The 21,299-nt window shown below is 28.0% G+C and overlaps 4 protein-coding genes and 1 non-coding gene across 9 annotated transcripts; 2 read left to right on the top strand and 3 right to left on the bottom strand.

Annotated features, from left to right (window-relative positions):
* Positions 1–4,071: 4,071 nt before the first annotated feature.
* LOC122513606 (phenoloxidase-activating factor 2) lies at positions 4,072–8,432 on the bottom strand. Its single transcript, XM_043630029.1, has 6 exons — positions 8,290–8,432; positions 6,120–6,478; positions 5,029–5,376; positions 4,621–4,889; positions 4,383–4,546; positions 4,072–4,284 (listed from the first exon to the last, which is right to left on the bottom strand). The coding sequence occupies exons 2-6, from the start codon at positions 6,476–6,478 to the stop codon at positions 4,078–4,080; spliced, it is 1,347 nt and encodes a 448-aa protein (XP_043485964.1). The 5' UTR covers positions 8,290–8,432; the 3' UTR covers positions 4,072–4,077.
* A 2,180-nt stretch (positions 8,433–10,612) lies between these two features.
* Trnah-gug lies at positions 10,613–10,684 on the bottom strand. The gene has a single exon. It is a non-coding gene; the product is annotated as a tRNA-His (tRNA).
* Positions 10,685–13,208: 2,524 nt separating this feature from the next.
* Positions 13,209–14,546, top strand: LOC122526766 (coiled-coil-helix-coiled-coil-helix domain-containing protein 10, mitochondrial). 2 transcript variants are annotated; one of them, XM_043650299.1, is made up of 3 exons: positions 13,212–13,415; positions 13,681–14,084; positions 14,180–14,546. In XM_043650299.1, the coding sequence occupies exons 1-3, from the start codon at positions 13,375–13,377 to the stop codon at positions 14,188–14,190; spliced, it is 456 nt and encodes a 151-aa protein (XP_043506234.1). In that variant the 5' UTR covers positions 13,212–13,374; the 3' UTR covers positions 14,191–14,546. The 2 variants fall into 2 exon arrangements, with proteins under 2 accessions (XP_043506233.1, XP_043506234.1); XM_043650298.1 differs by lacking the exon at positions 14,180–14,546 and having other exon boundaries at positions 13,209–13,415; positions 13,681–14,098.
* A 64-nt stretch (positions 14,547–14,610) lies between these two features.
* On the top strand, positions 14,611–15,348 carry LOC122526767 (hemiasterlin resistant protein 1-like). The gene is made up of 3 exons (XM_043650300.1): positions 14,611–14,694; positions 14,775–14,967; positions 15,242–15,348. The coding sequence occupies exons 1-3, from the start codon at positions 14,653–14,655 to the stop codon at positions 15,250–15,252; spliced, it is 246 nt and encodes an 81-aa protein (XP_043506235.1). The 5' UTR covers positions 14,611–14,652; the 3' UTR covers positions 15,253–15,348.
* Positions 15,349–15,915: 567 nt separating this feature from the next.
* LOC122526765 (mitochondrial Rho GTPase) lies at positions 15,916–21,223 on the bottom strand. Of its 4 annotated transcripts, XM_043650293.1 has the most exons (13): positions 20,492–21,223; positions 20,202–20,407; positions 20,011–20,061; positions 19,828–19,929; positions 19,706–19,747; positions 19,409–19,574; positions 19,212–19,332; positions 18,663–19,122; positions 18,373–18,585; positions 18,039–18,235; positions 17,646–17,684; positions 17,216–17,287; positions 16,319–16,546 (listed from the first exon to the last, which is right to left on the bottom strand). In XM_043650293.1, the coding sequence occupies exons 1-13, from the start codon at positions 20,688–20,690 to the stop codon at positions 16,420–16,422; spliced, it is 1,995 nt and encodes a 664-aa protein (XP_043506228.1). In that variant the 5' UTR covers positions 20,691–21,223; the 3' UTR covers positions 16,319–16,419. The 4 variants fall into 4 exon arrangements, with proteins under 4 accessions (XP_043506231.1, XP_043506228.1, XP_043506229.1 ...); XM_043650294.1 differs by lacking the exon at positions 17,216–17,287 and having other exon boundaries at positions 20,492–21,221; XM_043650297.1 differs by lacking the exons at positions 17,216–17,287; positions 17,646–17,684 and having other exon boundaries at positions 20,492–21,222.
* Positions 21,224–21,299: the final 76 nt, after the last annotated feature.

Here is a 21,299-nt window from a genome sequence, read left to right as displayed (position 1 = left end):
TAGATAAAGAAAGACAGAGAGAGAGAGAGAGAGAGAAAAAAAAAGAGAGAGAGTTTGTGTGTGTGTTGCAAAGAGTACGTTATTTATTATAATCGTGTGCAGAAAATTTAAAAAGAAAAAAAAGAAAGAAAGAAAACCGAAACCGTCTTTACTGATCCACAAGAAAGAAAATCTGTGGAAGTGTCGTTTCCAAAATGAAATTAAATTCTTAAGATACTTCTCCTTTTTGGGTATGTGGTAATAATATTAATAATAATAATAATAATAATAATAATAATAATAATATTAATAATAATAATAATATTAATAACAATAATAATAATAATATTAATAATAATAATAATATCATCTCTACATCCTTTTCATTTAACATACAAATTTTGTATCATTACAATATCGATGTAAATATCGAGCAAAAGAGATGAGAAAAAGAAATTCAAGCGAAGAAGAGCGATAATGAAGATTTTTTTTTTTTAATCTTACTTTTTTAAACTTCCATCAAAGAGAACACACATGATCTTATTCTACTCCTTCATTAAATATTTCCAATGACGAGTTATTAAGAGAAATGGTAAAGTTTGCTCGTTAAATATGTCGAACAAATAAATGTGGGATATTAATCGTATACTTTTTCAATATATTTCTCATCGCGCTTATCTCATAATATTATTTCAATCTAGTTAAATGATCGGTTTTTGAATTAACGAAAAGAAGAGTTACCAGAAACAAAGTCGTGTCTCTTTGTATTATCGAATCATAGCAGTCGTACATAAACATTGTCTTCTTGATCTAATTAAAACATCCATTGTATTAAAAAAACAAAATTATTACATTTGTATAATTGTTATTAATTGTAGAAAAGGATCCCTGCTTGATTTCGTTGAATCGAACAAGACCTTTGCGACTAAAATTTAGTCTATATAATTCTTCTTTTCTAATAATTTAAGTTCTAATATTTATAGGAAAATAAAATGTTTGTAATAATAGTAATAATAATAATAATAATAATAATAATAACAACAGGAACAAGAAAAGAAAAAGAAAAAAAAAAGGAATAATCACAAATTACAGGTCAAAACTGTGGATCAATCGACTGCCTGAGATCCTGAATTTCCTCTTCACTAAAATTTTATTCTTCTAGGACGATACAGACCGAAGTGATTCGCAATCTACTCAATGATTTTTATCGTAGAATTTCCCTCTTTTATTTCTTAAATATTATTTAATTAAAAAAAAAAATTACCTTTTTGTGAAACGTTGTTTACAATTTGTGAGTTTAACGACTGGGATTCCAGCTGTACCATTAAATTAAATTAAAAAAAAAAAAAAAAAAAAAAATATTATAAATAAAGAAATTAAAGGAAAAAAAGGGTAAGGGAGAGAGAGAAAGGGAGAGAAAGGGAGAGAAAGATAGAAAGAAAGGAAGAAAGTAAGAAAGAAAGAAAGAAGAGAGCGAGAGAGAGAGAAAGAGCGAAAGGAAGGGAGAGAGAGGTGAGAGAAGTGAGAAAGAAAGAAAGAAAGAAAGGAAGAAAGAAAGGATTTATATAAAAAAAAAAAAAGAAAGAAGTTTACATGAAAAAAAAAAACTTGGATGTGCTGCGCCAGCTCGAGAGAAGTTGTATTAGACGTTGAGAGCGAATGGATTTGATGAAAGGATGATGGGATATTTTCGTAAGCGTGTTGTCAAGTTATGATATTTTATAATAAGAAATTATATCAAAATATAATATTCAATGAAAATAGTTTGTGTCGTACTGTATCGCAGAATATTTCATGAATTTCTTCTTTTTCAGGCCTCGACGCCAACATGCAAATGGATTATTCTCTATAATATGCAAAATTTACATAATAAAATGCAATATCGTCAATTGCCAGAAAGAAGGGAAAATTATACTTAACCTAAAGTATTTCATAATTCTCAAAATTCTTGGTGAGTTTAATATTAATATTAAATTTCTTATAAATAATTATATTATTGTTGTGTTTATACATATATGTATATATTTTTATTTTTTATTTTTGTCGTTTAGGTCCCGTTATTATAATTAATGAGAAAACTATGTTTTGGGTATGTAACGACCAGGAATATTAGATTTAATTTATATATATATATATAATATATATATATAAATTATATTCTTAATTATTTATGCTACTTTAATCTCAAAGTTTTTAATTGTTTGGAAATTTTTATATCGATCCAGTATTATCAATTTTATTCTTCATTTTTCTTATTATATATTTTTTATTTATTTTATTTATTTTTATCGTTGTTAAGATCTTATTTATAGGTAATGATAATTTAATTGTTTTTTATTTTAAACAAACAATAATCTTATATCATCTGAAAGTAGTACATTTATAACATTTTATTAATATATTCAAATATATGCGAATGTAATACGTTATTATAGTATAATAATCACATCGAAATAATACAAACAGTGCCATCAATTATTTTATTAATTTCTCTTAACTGTGATTTAGTTTATTCTTTTTTTTTATAGATTATATTTAATAAATTATTTTATTTAATGCATAGAGAGTAAAAGTTCATACGTAAACATTATGTAAAATTTTAATTAAATCGGTCCACTAGTTTCATTAATTTTTAATGCATACATTAAAACATTTATTAATTATAAATATTTAATTAGCTAATTTTTTAAATAATTCTTTTAAAATCTAACATTTCAACGTAAACGTTCTAATATATAATATGTATATCAACGGAGTATTAATAAAATTATTTAGAAAAATTAGAAATATACATTCTGATCGTTCAAAATATCAGCCAGTTTTCAATATATTCGCTTATTAGTAAATTTTAAATAGTTAAAAGTTCTTTTTGAAATGACAATAAAGTAATAATTAAACAACAAACTAACATAATTACAGATTATGTTACATTATACAAGACATATAATATTTAAAAAAGAATTATTACAAATATAACATACAGTAATATAAAAAATGAGAATGATCTCTTTAACTGCATTTATTTATACATTTATATAAAACTATAGTAATAACAAGATAATAGGTGGAAAGATAAATAATGAAATATTAAGGTTATTTTTCCAATATTTAAAAAAAAACTTTTCATTTGTTGGACAATTACATTATAAAACAATTATGTATTTAACAGAAATTTATCAATGATAAAAATATCTTTTCTATAATAATAATCTCATACCTTAATGTTTTATCTTTCTAATGAGCCTCTATTATCATTAAAATCGCATTAGTATTATGATTAGAAAATAATTACTATGTAAACACTTGCAAATGGTTGGTAATGACTGGTACTCGATCGAAGCGTCACGTAGCGGTGCTTATTAGAACTACAAGTCACGTGGTGTATGGTCACGTGGTATACGATCACGGACACACAATCACGAATATGCCGCCAAATTTAAATTAACTATTTCGATAAAAAGAATATGTCAAGCATCGATATTGCTTAAAATGAAAGTAAAGATTATAATATTCTAATAAAATACATTATGTGTAATGAATACAGTATTGATGTGTATGATTTTCTATGTTTAATACATTAAAAAGAAAATAAAATAAAATCTATGTTATATGATATATAAATGTTTGATTATGTAATGTATAATAAATGTGTATTTTATTGTAGAACAAAAATGCTTAAAATGCATTTATTATATGTATATTCATCAAATTTAAATAAAATAGAAATATCTCATACGATATGGTTTAAAAAAAAGAAAAGAATAAATTATTTCCTTAACCATTTTTTGTTACAGATCAGAAAAGAATATCCTGAAATATTAAATAATAATTTAAATAGTACCGATCATTTTTTTCTGTTTTATTTCGTCAGAAAAGCAATGATTAATATATTGTCTAATACGGAATACATTGTTACATATGAGATGCATGAATACAAGTGCATAAATTGTCGATATAGAAAAAAATGATTTGGATGTAAAAAAAAAAAAGAAATTATTTGCTAAAATACAAGGAATGAAAAAAGAAAAACTAAAAAGAAATAAAAAAACAAAAGGCAATATTAGCCGATAAAAAGTAAAAGGAAATTGTCAGTCTCTTTTAAGATTTGTTGTATTGGTAAATGGTATTATCCAAATTGTTAAAAACAATTTGTTCGTCGACCCAGTGTTTAAGTTCGGCAACGTTAGCATAAACTCCCGGAGTTCCGTCTTCACCACAACCAATACCCCATGCAACTATTCCAGTTTGAACATAATAATTAGGATTTTCCTTTAATGGGCAAACCAATGGACTTCCACCGTCACCCTGAAAGAATAATGTTAATAATAATAATAATAATAAATAAATTATATATAAATGAACAAATATAATAATAATAATAATAATAATAATAATAATAATACTTTGCAAGTATCTTTTCCTTTTTCACCGCCAGCACAAATGAAAGTACGATCCAATACGAAATATTGGCCTAATCTCGTGTTACGCAAAACATTTTGACAAGTATCATGAGGTACAATAGGTAATTCAACCTTTTTCAAAATCACCTGATAATGGCCTTCCTTACCTAGAATTAAATAAAGCTATTACACATAAATACGAATGATTAATAAATTGATTAGGCGTTTTTATTTGAATTACCAAAGACATCTTTGCCCCAACCACTGGCAAGACATTTACTTCCGTCATAGACATCGTTACTATCAGGTAGACAAACGACGTCAACGTTCTCAGCTATGTTAACTGGTTGAGAAAGAAATACCACAGCGATGTCGTTGTAAAGCGCACCGGCATGGAATTTTTCGTGTACCACGATTTTGTCAACCGAACGATCTTGATATGGAAGAATTTCGTTGCTGGTTTGGGTGTCCCATTCACCGGCACGTATTCGAAGTTCCGAAGGTTTCACGCTGTTTAACGAATAAAACATAACAACGTGTTACAGAAATAATAGAGAAGAGGAGGAGGGGGAGGAGACTGAGGGGAGAATAGGATTGATAGGGAAACGATAAAAGTTGAAATAATCATTTAAATATCATTGATAATTACTCTTTTACACAGTGTGCTGCTGTTAGGACAGCTTTCGGAGTAATCAGTGCACCACCACATTGATAAACGTTTATTTTCTTTCCGTCCGGTGATCCAATAATTTGTTCTTTGAGTATTGCTACCATCCATGGGAATTCACCAAACTGTGCTTCGTTATTGGTATCCCCAATAATCCTAAAACCAACACCTTTAGCATGTCTCTGACCACAACTCGTTCTTACCGTTGGGTTTGGATTTGGATTTGGATTTGGTATTGGTGGTGGTGTACTGTAATCTCCTTTATCTATCACACGATTTGGTGGTGTGCAACATACGTCCAAATAATTTTCGCAAGGCCCATCAGATGCTCTATAAGAAAAATTCATATTATGATAAAAACTACTGGCAAGATTGTTCTTTTTATTAAATGTAACATCAAATTATTTTATATTTTGATGGTGTAATAGTAAAAGGGGGTGGGTTGAGGTAACGTTCGACTATTTGTTTAAAAATAAACGAAGTTACTTTGGCGTCCAAAATAGTCTCCACTTATGAATCATTCTTCAATGGTTATATTATAGTATAAATATTTGAATTGCATGTATGTGATTTTGAAAACGACGATTATATATATATATATATACAATCAACATACATGATTTTTCTATTCAAAAATGATCCAAACAAATATCTTCAAATTTTGGGTAAATTCAAAATTGAATTTTGTCATTTTGTTGAAAATAAAATCATTTAAAGAAGATTTTGTTTCCAAAGGGACAATTGTAATAATTGTATGTAAAATAAGAAAAAGAAACAACAAAAAAAAAAAGAATGAAAAGAAAATATAATCAACATGCTGTGGAGGAATTTAAAAAAAAAAGAAAAATAAATAAAATATAATTTTGGATATCATCATCATCATCATTGAAAAACACAAACCAAAAGAAATGAAGTAATCAATTTCCAAGAAAGACAAAATACATGCGAATAGAATAGAACCAATGAATATATAAGCCAATTGTTAAATAAATAAATAATGAAAAAAGAAAAAAAAGAGACAAACAATCCAATTTGATTTGATAAAAAAAGAGACTATTTGGGAACGCACTCACCCATTTTGGTCGATAACAAAACTGGACCTGATATCAATGATGCCAACTCCATTATCCAAAATTGTACCATTTTTGCATTGATAATAAGGAACGCAATCGCAATTGTTATTCGTTCTAATAGGTTGATTTGTTATTCCAAGAATAGTAGTAGGCGATGTACTGGTATTATTTCTACCATAAATATTATTGATAAGACTTTCCAAATCTCCATTTTTATTTGATGCCGATGGTGGAATAGTCGAGGATGGTGGTCTGCCAAAAACATTGCTTATCAAATTATCTAAATTATCTCCTTGTGGACGTGGTATGGCTAAACTTAGGGCAATCAAACCCAACAACGTTAACAGTGTCTTCTTCATCTAAAAAACAAATCAAAATTACAAATCAAAATGATGTTTTTTACGTTGATTGTATGCCAAAAGAAAAAGAAAGAACAATTCAGCGTTCAACAATTTTATTATTAGGAAATTTTCGAAAGATTATTATAAATTCACGTTAGAGTATTATAATATTTTCAATATTATAATATTTATTTTTATATTCGCATTTATAATTTTAAGATTTCAACGTTCTCGAGTGTATTACGTTTGTTTGAAATTATTAATGGATTCCTAGTAATATCTTTATCGTATTAATTGTAATCTTAATCGCATGTTTTTTAATTATTTCTACACTAGTATATATATATATGTATATGTATATGTATATGTATATGTATGTATGTATATGGTAAAAATATTTCGAGATGTAGATAGTTAATTCTGAGAACGTAATTAACTATCTTGGAATTTCCATGTTCATATATATATATATGTTTATTATTATTATTATAGTTATCTAGAATAAATCGTGGATTTATGGTGATACCCAATACTAGTTTATTGTTTGTGTATGAGTGATAATTATTATTACGAACTATGTACACACAATTACACTTACAGTAATGTGGTATTTAGTATGTTTATGTAAATGATTTATCTATAATCATAGTGTCGAGAGAAGATTAAATGTATAAATAATGTTTTAATTTATTTTTCCATTCCCCTGCGTAAATATATTCTCAAGGATTTTTTTAAATCGATATGTATAAATGACGTACGTCGTGAAATTGATTGCACAATTTGTATAGTTTGAATATTTTGATTAAAAGTTGTCGAGATTAATCGAGGAATTAATTTATTCCTTGCATCGAAGTTTTATTCTGGCATCGACCTTGTTCAAGGACAATCGATCGAAGGACGTAATTTAACATGAGATTCATATTCGAATATTTCTTATATGTTTAATAAATAAATAAGTGTGTATAAATATATATATATATTCGTTATGAAAATGATATATTAATTCTCGTTAATATCAATTATTCATTTATTTTATATTAAATTTATCAATTATTTTATATTTAAATTATTCATTTAGTTAATATTCATTATTAATTTATACGCGTTAATTATATTTCTAAAGAAAATTAATGAAACTTTTAATTTAATCGATTAGAAACATTTGTGTCTTCGGAAATAGAAAAAAAAGAAAAAAATAAAAAAAAGGAAGATAATAAAATAATTTCGTTTAATTATTGATGATTATCATTTAAATAGACAAGGAAAAAAATCTTGTGTCCGTTCCTAATTTATAAAATACCACGAAGATGATAAACTGATAATAAAAAGATAATAAAAAGAAAAAAAAGAAAAAGAAAAAAAATATAAGAAAAAGAAAAAGAAAAAGAAGGAACACGAAGATGATGACTAACTCGTGCTCTTTGTGGTATATTTTTTTATCGTAATACACACACACACACACACACACATATATATATATATTGACGTAAACGTTCTTTTCTAATGGGTATCTAATTACTTCCATCTTCTACAGATAATTCATTTAATTCATGAACACGAGAACTCAAACAAACGAATACAAAAATAAGCAAACGAAAATATAAAAATCGTTGGAAGGATTACAATTTAAAAATAAAAAACAGAAAAAAAGAACAGATGAACCAATCGAAGGAAGGAAGGAAGGAAGGCAGGTTCTTCTTCTTCGTTCAATCGTTAAAGGACACGCTAATTTGATTCGGAATGTAAATTGAATCAAATTATTTGTCAAATGTTCTTTCAATACTCTTTTTTTTTTTATATTAATAATTTATATAATCGATTATACTTACAGTTGAAATGATTTCAAATAAACAGAAGAAAGAAGAAAGAAAGAAGAATTCCGATATGAGTTTTGTAGAACCTGACGAGGATGGTAAAAGTTCTCCACCGTAGCACTGTCTCAGCTGAACTTGAACAATCCCTACCACTTTCTGGGCTTATGAGAACTATTCCCCACCATCATCATCATCATCTTACGTTTAAATGAAAGTACAACTTGTATGCTTCTTCAGATGGCGCGGTATCCTTACCCATTTCTTATCGTTTTATTTTTATTTTTATTTCTTTTTTTTTTTTTCTTTTAACACAGTTAAATACCAATTCCTATCTGGTTTCCTTACCCTTGGTATTTCCCATAATATAACAATTTTTTAAACGACAATAATTATATCGTCACTTTAACATTCTCGAACGATCAATTTACATATCTCATTATTCGAATATATTTGTTATTGTTTTTATTGTTAATTATTTTGACCTTTTCAATTCCCCTATTTTTTCTTCTTCTCTTTTTATTTCTGGGGATAAAACGTGAAATTGGGAAAAACCCAAGGAATACGTACGACCAATCAATCCCATTTCTAATGAAATAATTATACGTTTCAAAATGTTATTTATTTTATGTTTTTTTTTTGTTTGTTGGTAAGTGGACTTTCAGGAAGATCGGATTTTGCAATTGGACGCGCGTTGTATAGTAATTTTAGGAATGATCTATGCCTTTTTAAATATTTTCTTTTTTTTTGCTGTCATTGGCGCCACTACAACGACGGAATTTTATGAAAGGAAAATACGTCTCGGTGTTTCTCTCGTCTATACGCAAGTATTACGTCATCGTTTTATAAATCCCGACGAATCGGAATTACCGATTTTTTGGTGTTAAGGTCAAGAGATTCTCATCTTCATTTCTCTCTCTCTCTTTCTCTCTATTGGCGAATTTCAAAATCCTTCAGCTTTGGATAATATATTTTTTATTATACAATTTAACAAATTATTTTTTAATCATGAACAACAACGAGGACTACAAAATCTGTTGAAATGTACGTCCAATTTTAATTGGATTCATTAAAGAAACAAATTAGACATTAAAAATTGAACGATAAAAGATATATATATATATACCATTAATCAGACAAATAAGAGGACAATGCAGGAAAAGAAAAATAGAAAAAAGAAAAAAGAAAAAAAAGAGAACATTGTACGTTAGTTCAAAGGTCATTAACGAGAACTTTTGTTGACTCGATCGTTGACCACGAGTAATGATAATAATTACGACTTTTTATCTGATTTATTTGAATATGATATTCTATACAATTGATATACACAGTGTGTGAATGAAATTAATTATACAAAGAATAGAATAAGCAAAAAATTACAAAATATTTAATAAATCAAATAAAAGATCTGAATATTTCAAAAAAAAGTAATTATTAATTATTAATTATTTATATTATATATATATAATTATTCGTCATTTTTATTATATTAAATAAATATCATTTGTAAAATTAGAAATATTTTATTACGTTATTAATAATAATAATTAATAATTAATATATTAATATATATATTATTATAATAATAATTAATTAATAATATTATTTAATATTATTATATTTATTTATCTTATTTAATATTAAGATATTAAAATTTATTTTTTTTTTTTTATCGTTACAATATTTATTCGAAGAATTTTGAAATAGTTTTAAGAAATATTAAGATATAATTGATTTTACGATTCTACGTAATACAATATAAATAAAAGATATAATAATAATAATAATAGTTGCACGTCGTAAGAATGGAAAATTATGAGAATCCGTATGCACGCATATATGATTCCTTTTATCGTCAAAATCTTGATCGTTAAAGAAAGAAGAGGGGAAAAACATTTTTTCTTTTTTTTTCTCAATATCTTAACGAACAAAATTAGAAAGAAAAAAAATAGATATATAATTTTAAATGTCGTAAAATAAGAGTACATTAATCGAAAACTAAGCATATCTAACGATTACCGAGAAACGATGTTATTAATAATCATAATAATACTAATTATATACTTCGAGTACATTTTTCTTTTTTTTGTACACCAAATTTTGCAAATTATTAATTACACCGTTCATTAACGAGCAGTCATATGTTATTATTCTTTCTTTTCTTTTTTTCTTTATCATTAAAAAAATCACGAAAATTGTATTAAAATAAACAAAAAAAAATTTTTTACGTAATCATATTTAACGAGGAAGATAATGGGATGTCGTGAATGTAAGAAAAAATAAAAAAAAAAGAATAAAAAAATAATCTTCCACCGTGACAATGTGCGTTTTAAGTTCACATTGCCGTGACCAGGATTCGAACCTGGGTTACTACGGCCACAACGTAGGGTCCTAACCACTAGACGATCACGGCTACTGGAAGAGTTGATATTTGTTGGCAAAAGTACGTCATATAAGATAACTCTATGTTAACTGAAGCAAATCTTACGAGTTTATCCTGTTCTCGTTAATTGTTTTATTAATTAAATCAAAATCTTTTCAACTTTATTAATTGATTTCGATATTTTATTTCTTTTTTTTTTTTTTTTGGAAATAATCATTGAAAGTGTATAAGTACATTCTTTATTGATTATTTTATTTTGTTCGAGATATTGTTTTCTCGTATAATAGATTAAATTTATTTCATTAACATTGTTTTTATATTAACAACGTATGAACATAAAGAACAAATCACGTAGCGCCTGAAAGTAGATAATACTTTATACAACGTCGGTAATGTCGCTCAACAGTGTTACCCGTCGGTAAAACAGTTTTCTTCTTTCCCAACCCCTACGTATAGATTGCACAGTACTACAGGCGTGTAAAAAGGTGTTGCATAGTAAGGGGTTCTAAGAGAAATGTTTTTTACTGATAGATGGAATTTGTAAGCCACATTACAAATATCTATAATATTTAAATTAATTATAATAAATATAATTAATTAAAACAGAGAGATGCAATGAATGCATCGAGTGCAATGTCTTATAGATCGCGACTGAGTATAAGCGTATAAGACTGCGACACGTTTATTAAAATATTAATCCTATGCTGCCAAAAAAGGAAAAACGAAAATTAAATTAAAATAATTTTTGATCGTTCTCCATTGTCCCTGTAAGAATTATAAAAATCATTTTAAAAGATGCATTTGAAGGTGCATTGTAATGAATCATCTTCTGGAAAAAAAGTAAAATGATAATTAAATGTCGACAATTTGGGACTACACCCTGGTATCTGTAAATACATAAAAGTTATTAAAAAACATTATAACGTAATTAGTTTCTGTATATTAAATGGATAAAAGGAAACAAGGAAAGGAGTACAAGAATATGGTATTAATTGGGGATTTAAAAGAAACTAATTACAATTATAATGTTTATGGTAAGCGGTCTTTGGCTAGATTTTACTTGCAATGGAATGTTTAACGTATAAAATATGTTAAACATTATACTGAAAGTAAAATACCATTGCCCAGGTCTAACCACGAGGAGGTAACCGCTTCCGAAGACCCGGGATGTGCATCCTGAAGATGTCCCCATCCGACGACCTAAGTCGAAACAATACAATACAATACAATTACAAACAGATACAATTTTAATATAAAGTATTACCGACGTAGAGTAAAATAAATTAAAAATCTACTATTACCAATGGCCGGTATTGGTAATGTAGAAACTGCAATTACCGACTGTCGGCCATTTTTTCTACCGTACTTAATTCCTGTACTTTTATGGGATAACACTGACGTAATTGCCAACCAATGAGAAACCTAGATAGTGACGACACTAATTTTACTGCTGTTACCTCCTGGATCATCATGCGCTCCGGTTACATTTCTCTCATTTTTGCGACGGGAGAAAACTATCTTGAACACCGGAATATTTAGATTTCTATTGGAAATTAGAAAAATCGACAAAATTTGGATTGGAGGGTAGCGTTTAAATGCCTTTTATGGTATATATAGATATTGTAAATGTATTGATTGGTACATTCATTAATGTTATTAGAAATACATCTAATTTGATAAATTAGCTATTTAAATTTATATACGATAGAATATATTTTGTTAAAGGAATTGAATGTTTTGAACTGAGCGCCATATTACTATCTATGGAAAATAATTACGATTATCGATATAGTTCTTTTTGAAAGATATTTTTAAAAAACATATACAACTTCATATAATATAATTAAAATTCTCCGTAATAATAATAATAATAATAATAATAATAATAATAATAATAATATATAACAATAATTATTACAATATTATTTATACAATGTAATTAATTTTGCTGATCTATAAATAAATATTGTTTTCATCATTCGCGTAATCAATACAATCAAAACAACAGCAACAACAATAATAATAATATTATTGTATTCGTTCAAACGAGTTACAAAATAGAAAAATAGAAAAAAATGTCTGGACGTCAGAAAACGGGAAAAAAATATGGAAAAACGGGAAAAGGTCGATCATCCTCACCGACAACAATAGCACCACCACCACCACCACCACCACCACCACCTCGTCAACAAGGGTGAGTAATTATTCTACGTCAAAAGCTTACTAAAATTATAATTAAAGGTATGATACTATAAAAAGCATATTTTACGTGATATCGTGCAACGAATTTAGAAACTTTTGCAATATTTGCGCATAGACGAAATTCGAAGAGAAAAAAAATGACGCTGTATAAAATTAACGATTGAACAAATAAAGAAAAGAAAATTATATGTGGAATTTTTTCGGAATTTTATCGATTTAAAAAAGTATCGATGAATTGATCGACTACCCGATGAAAATCAAAATTGCCGCCATTTTGCGCGACAGTCATTTATAATTTTCGTTTTATTTCGCGTGGCATCTGGAATTCTCGGGTAATATCTTCTACGCATGTGCACGCGCATTGTCCGTTGATATTGGTAATTGCGTAACACTTTTTCCAAGGGAATAAAATCTATCGTTGTAAAATTGGGTTGGTATTAGCAAGTGAATCGTTATCAAGCGAAGACGTACTTTAATCTTGTGCTTACGAGAAGTTTAAAACCTAAATCAAAACCAAAATGCCACGACGTGGACGAGCATCGGGTCCTCCACCGAGGACGTAAGTTTTAATCCTATTTTTTTTCTTTTTCTATATTATCATACTCATCTATCCATTTATATAATATTTCAAGCAAATTCGATTTTATATTTAATATTGCATCACATGATCACAAGGTTTCCTTGTGACGCAGGAATAATTGCATTATGATATTAAAAAAAAAAAAAAAAAGAAAAAAAAAGACAAAGGAATACCGTTCATCCATTTAAAATGTTTTTTCAAAATGTTCCTACCATTTTTAATGATTTTGTTCTTTTTATTACAGTGTAAGGCCATCGTCGCCATCAAGATTCTCAGCACCGCCAACAAAAGCTGCAGCACCACCGGCACATGCACCAGCCTCAACACCGATGGTTGCTCAGCCAGCAGCCCAACAGCCATCTCTTATGGGACAAATGGCTGCGACTGCTGGTGGAGTAGCCATTGGTTCGGCTGTTGGACATACCATCGGTCATGCAGTCACTGGAATGTTCAGCGGTGGCTCTAGCGAATCAGCGGTTGCACCAGCTGCAGCTCCTGTTCAAGCTCAGAGCTCGCCAATGCCTTCACCGGCAGGCGGTGCTTGTTCCTGGGAAGTCAAACAATTCTTAGAATGCGCTTCAAATCAATCCGATCTTTCTCTTTGCGAGGGCTTCAATGAAGCTCTTCGTCAATGCAAATCTGCTAACAGTAAGTACATTTAAATATAATTTTTATATTTTTATCACAAAGATTGTGTTCAAATGAATTTGGATTTTTAATACATTGTTTTTCTTATTTTTCAGATATGATCTAATCTGGATCTAAATTATATCGGCAGTATGAATATAATGATTATTTAGAAATTTTATTTAGAAGAAATTTTTTCATATTCTGTTTTATCTCGATCATTGGAAATATAATTCAATATTATAGTATATATTATATAAAATATATATGTGTAATTTGCCTCTACGTTTTATCTGTTATGTATGGAATAAAACAAAATTAGTGTTACATAATATATTTATAGTCACAATTTAGAAACAAATTATAAAGAAATAAAATAAGTTACTGTCATAATATGTTTTTTTTAAATGTCTTTTACGATATAACTTTTAAGTTTCCATGTACATGTATGATTATTGTCAATAAATAAAATATCCTAATTGAGCCGATGCAATGTACTTTTTTCAAAAATCCTAAACATATAGACAATAAAAAAAAAATAAATTGTTACAGACCGGATATTATAATCGTGCAACGACAAAATCCTGGAATGTTTGGACAAATAGCTGGGACAGCTGCAGGAGTAGCTGCGGTGATTGTCGATAAATTTCAAATTATATTTAATTAAACAACACATATCGCATTGTTTTAGATATTATTTTCTTCTATCAGGGTACGGTCATTGGTGATAAAATATCTGGTCGCAACGAACCCACCTCGTCTCATGAAGCTGCAGTAAATCATTCCGTTAACAATCCCTGCAGATACGAAGAGGAACAAATTTTAAATTGCATACAGAATCAAACGGATTTGCAAGCTTGTGAATTGATTAAAAAAACGTTCATGGATTGTAAACATAAATACAGTATGATTTTAGTAGACATACATTTCTTCATTTTTGAATCCCTTGTATTATAAAACACGAGACTCATGATACGTTTAGCATTCCAAACACGAATCCTACTCATGCTGAATTTTATCGGACAAACATAAGAAACAAGAAATATAGCGCCAACTTTGGCACATAACTCATCACCAGTACATTAAAATATATAATGCAAGGAATTAAATATAGATTATTATTACTATATTATTAATATAACAAATGCCTCTTTATAAAATAATCCATTTCTTTACAGATATTAAATGAAGACAAATGGTCATGTACGTCGTTGCATATATGAAGACAAGAGAAAAATAATTCTACGATTGTATTCTATATAAATAAAAACAAACAAATAATAATTACTTTTATTATATGTTACTTATTCTTTTCTTTCCTTTCTTTTCTTTTTTTTTTTTTTTTTTTTTAACTAATTTCTACTTTCTCTTTATATACCGTAGTTTAAAAAATTAAATATTCTTTGTTCATTAAATTACCTTACATTGATAATTGATAGAAGGCAGTTTATATTATTTTTCAGGTATACTACAACTATGCAAAATTGTAAAAGAAATAATTCTCTAAAGACTAATAATCCGACTGCTAATTTTCAAAGTATAGCTAATACTGCTACGGGAGTAGCTGATGGTTCAATAGTAATAAGTAAATTTATTTCACAAAAATTATGTATATATATATATATATATTCTACAATATTATTGATGAATTTGTTATTTGTTCTTTTTTTTTTTCTTTTTCTTTTTGTTGTCAATGACGCAGAGACATGTTATCGAAAATGCATTGTCCAGTTGTGTGAATCATGAATTCACCTAAAGCATTATCTTCAAATTATTCCAATGTAATTGAAGATAAATGCTCGCTAGAAATTCTACAATGTTTGGAGTGCGCTTCGAAGAACAAAGATCTTGATACTTGTAAAAGCTTTCTATAATACTTGGTTCGAGTGTCAAAAAAGATACAGTCAACATCGCTCGCAAGCTTAATGTTATAAATGTTTTTGTTTCGTTCTGTTCTCTTTTTTTTTTTTCTTTTTTTTCTTTTTCTTTTTTTAAGGAAAAGATATTTCTATAACTTACTAAGAAGAAGAAGAAGAAACAGAATCGATAATATAATTCAGATCTGCTATTTAAAGTTAATCAATGAGATTGTTAATCTAACGAATATAAATAAACGGATTACAATCTTTTGAATAAGATTAAATAAAGCTATTGTATACAAGTAATATAATGTGTGTTGCAGCGATAATAGTCATTGTAATAGTAGTCAGAAGTAGTAATAGTAGTAGTAACCTCTTAATTACACCAATAATAAATGATTTATGAACATATTTTATTAACTTAATGCGTTCTCTGAGATGGGTTTTCTTTTGAACAAAGGGGGCAGTTAAATGTGCGAAATAAAACATATGGTAGACTATCTTTTTTCTGTCTTTAAAACACGCATCACCATAAACCCAGCAACGGTGGCTGCTGCGATTCCCAAACCAGCTTTCCACCAAACTACAGAGTCCTGTTGTATCAGCCCAAATTGGTTTAAATGTCTGCAACGTAGAATATTACAAATTCATAAGATAGTTAACGAAGAATAAAAATATTAATACCTTACGATTAGTATAAAACAACCCTCACCACATTCCGATATATTGAAAAGTTTCAGAAATATGTGACATTTAGATGAACAAATTTTCTTGCACGTACAATCTACTACACTCATTTATCCATCAAATATAAAGAAACATAGATACAAATATATTTATGTAATAAATATATGATTATTTTAATTACCATGTGATAAGAAAAATATGAATTTTATCTAAAGTACGTCAATAAAGTAATTAAGAAAACTGAATAAGACACTCTGATATCGGAATGATTACACTTATGGCTGAAATATATTAAGATTGATATGAATAAATAATTAATTAAGCATGATATTAATAAGTGTACGTTACATTTTTTTTTTTTTTTTTTTTTTTTTTTTTTTAGTTATATTAGGCATCTAAATTATTATTTCTTTCTGCGTTGTGGAGAATATAGCAAAAAAAAAAAGAAACAAATTTGTATATGAGATTGATGAACAATTTCAATGGATATTAGTCATACGAAAATATATGACATGCTTCATGCTAAAAAAAGAAAAAAGAAAAGAAATAAATTGATTAAAAGATTGAGATCATGCTATGTGTCGGAAACTATAATACAAAAGAAACCTTGTAAAAGAATTCCACCATTGAGTGGGTGAGGGTTTGACAAACAACATGTGGACCATATGCCTTAAAGGGCTGAAAAGAGTATGTGGAGTCATTGTTATGAGAATTTTAATTCGTGCTAAATGCAAAACTAGTGTTTGAGCAAATCGACTCCAACACGCAATTATTAATATAGACCGATAAACCAATAAATTTGTATTATAACAATAATAACAGTAATAATAATGATAATAATAACAACAACAACAATAATAATAATAATAATAATAATAATAATAATAATAATAATAATAATAATAATACGTGCAACGAAAAAGAAAATATATATATATATAAAGCGTTATAAATCTAGCCAATGTGAAATCTAATGTGATTCACGATTTGCTCATAAGCTTGTAAGTTTATGTGTATAGAGAAAATCCAGACCAACCTGTGTCTATAAAATAATACCCACGCTGGTTGAAAGCGGCTAAACACGAAATTTCTTCTTGTTAGTTTCTAACATTCATTTTAATTCATTCGCATTTATGAATTTATATACTTTAATTCTTGTTTTTTTTTTTTCTTTTTTTTTTCTAAAGACGAATTCCAATTACGCTTATTAAAAAAAGAATAAATAAATTTTGGAGAGATCGAATTGAACGAATGACAATAGAAAACGTTATTTCATTGAAAATAATCTAATTATGCACTTTGTTTCTTTTTTTAAATTGCTTTAATCATTTTTTCTTGTTCTTTTTTTTCTTTTCGTTATTCTTAAATATTGAATATATTGAATATTTAAATTCCTGTTACTTATATACGTAATGTTAATTAAACTTACGGAAACGCTGCCATTGTAGCCAATTTGACGAATATTTCTCTACGTACAGCCCTAGAAACGCTATAAGGTTGCGGCGGCATCAACTTGTACTTACTGCAAAAACTTGCCGGTTGTAGTAAATATTCTTGCTTAACTTCGGCAAGATCACTTTTATTAGCTATTATTAATACCGGTATTTTACTATCTGCGAAATATTTCTATAAAACACAATGTTAACACAATCGTTATTATTATTATTATTATTATTATTATTATTATTATTATTATTAATAATATATAATAATATAAAGTAAAAAACATTTGGAAATCTAAAAAATATTTGTACAATACTTACGATATAAATTCGTGCAATATATTCAAACGATTTAGGATTAGCTGTATCGTAAACAAGAGCTGCTGCATCGCATTGTATTTGTGTAGGTGTCAGAGCATCCTGAACATTCATTATATTAATATCCTTTAAAATTATTGTCTTTTCTTGACCATATACATGAACTGTATTGACAGTAACATGCGTTGTTAAAGGTATTACTTCATCTGTTAATTTCTATAAAAAATATAATACTTGAATATAAGGAACAAGACATTATAAAAGTGTATTACAAAATAAAAAATATAAAATACCTCCAATTTAGGGTCGACAAAACTTCTGCAAAGAGTTGTCTTACCACTATTCTTTTGTCCGATAACATGACACGTGTAAACGTTTCGACTTGATTGTTTCTTAGCTAAATCTAATTTTTTCTCACGAGTGACTACTACAGCACTTGTTTGACATTCGTTATTATACATATTATATCCAAGATATGCCATATATTCTAATGTTTTTTTAACATTAGTAATAGTCAATAATGCCCATTGACACATATAGCCTTGAAAAGTGATCCAACCTTTTTCGTTGGTTGGCACCGTATGCTTATATTCGTCACCCCATGGCGGACTCAAACACCTTGAAAATAATGAATCTACCTCTGGCGGGGATAAAGCTCCATCACGATCTCTATCATGTTGCATAAATAATAGCGTTAAGAATTCTTGTCCCTTGTGCGATAACTCGGTTGTGCAACCGGAAGGAACTTTTAATCTGCATAGAAATATATCAAAGTATTTAAAAAGCGAATGATACAAATATTTTGTAAATAATTTCTATAAATATTTTTCTTTTCTGCTTACTGAGGATATATGTATTCCTTAGACATTTGTAATTCGTTATCATAGCCAAATTTCCTTAATACGGCCCATGTTGTTTCGTTTCTTCCACGTTGAATAAATAAGCACTGGAGATACATAAAACCTAATCAAAGGAACAATTTGTTAACTTGTAAGTTCTTCACAAGTTATTAAAGGTATATACTTTGTATAAAGTATACCTTTCATAGTCACACAACCATTACAAATTCCATCATGAATATTTTTGGATAACACCGCTTTAACATCTTCTAAAACTTGTGGTTGTAGAGGCGTATTAAAGCACCATTGTTGAAATGCATTTAATTCCATGTCATTTAACAGGCCATCGTTATCTAAATCGCATATCTGTTATTGAAAATAAAAGTAATTTTAATAGACTTTAATTAAGAAAAATATGTACTTGATATGTTCGCTACCAGTATTGTATATCTATGACACACCGATTTACATTGAAAACATTAAAATAATTAGCTTACCTTAAAAATTCTTTGGAGAGCAGTTTTGCATTCTTCTGTAAGCTAAAAAAGTATATAGATCATAAAGATGTTTTATATACTTTATGCATTTAATAATTAACGAAAGAAATAAAAATAAATACCTCTTGGATATCGTAATTATAAAGAGGAGTAGTTGGATGCAACACAGCTTTTTGTGCATAATAAAACGTTTCTGATACATTTTGTAATGTTTTAGCCGAACACTGAAATAATTAATACATTTATGTGTGTACATTTATACTAAATAGTCGAAATATATTCGAACAATAAGTAAAATATTTTACCTCTATACAACTTTCTATTTCTGAAAATTCTTTCATTATTGGATATACAGCCTGCAAAAGGAATAAAATAATTTTAAATAAATTTAAAACCAAATACAATTAAGCCTTTGCACTATACAACAATATGACACACTAAATTGGCACATTAAGTTATAGTGCAAAGGTTTAATTATATTAAACATATAACATACTTCTATAGTAGAATAATCAACCAAATCAATTTTGTTTCCGACAAGAACGACTGGACATCGGTTGCTGGTAGAACATCGTCTGATGAGAGGCAACCAATATGTAGCAGCTTTGTCAAGAGTATCTTCATCTTCGACTGAATAAACAACGCATATTACATGAGCTTTTTGTATTTCTTCCGCTAACTGATCATCCGTTTGTTCTGCAGCTAAACATCGATAAAAGTAAATGAATGAACTGTGATAAATAAAAGAAAATAAAACTACCAATTCAACGCAAACTATTTATCTACCTGAATAATCAACGATATGAGTTGGTACTTGTTCAGGAGTGACATCGGCAGGTATGGTGATTTCCTCTGCCTTGCTAGGTACATCCTCAGCATATTCTTCGCTGACAAGAGACAATATCAAAGATGTCTTACCAACCCCGCGTTCACCGATCAACAAAATTCTAACGCTACGTTTAGGTATCACTACACGATGCACCATCTTTGCTAATAATAATAAATTAATCCTCTTCCCTTTAAACCCCTAAATATTATTGGTTAACATTTTCTTACTGCTATTCATCCTCCTTTAAACTCACATAACCTATAAACCAGTCTTTCATTCAATCGTTTGTCTATACGTTAAACGTTCACCTTCTTATAGAATTGATTCTAAATATATATATGTATATATATATATATATATGTATGTATCTATATATACAATAAAGTTCAATATAACATTTTTCTTGTTACTTTTCTTTTTTCCATTAATAATTAATCTTCATTTTCCGGAAAACCTCTTGCACTTAAAAATCGTCTTCTACGGTTGTAACTTCTTACAGCGTACACACACACACATACACACGCACACACAAGAAAGCAAGTAAGCAAGCAAGCAAGCACGCACGCACGCACGCATGCACGGGGGAACGCAAACCTCAGAGGGGGAAAAAAAAACGTCAGTTTCACCCGCGGCGACTGAACTTGCGCTTCGAGGGTGGCCGTTTCAAGGTTACGTTCTCTCTCGCACAATTTGAGAATGATTATATGTATATATACGTATATAATATAACGCACGTGCGCGTGACAAAGTCATCATGTTCCAGTA

Source organism: Polistes fuscatus, unplaced genomic scaffold (assembly GCF_010416935.1).
Source record: "Polistes fuscatus isolate 324 unplaced genomic scaffold, CU_Pfus_HIC Scaffold12, whole genome shotgun sequence".
Lineage (NCBI taxonomy): Eukaryota > Metazoa > Arthropoda > Insecta > Hymenoptera > Vespidae > Polistes > Polistes fuscatus.
This window is presented reverse-complemented; position numbering and strand designations above follow the sequence as displayed.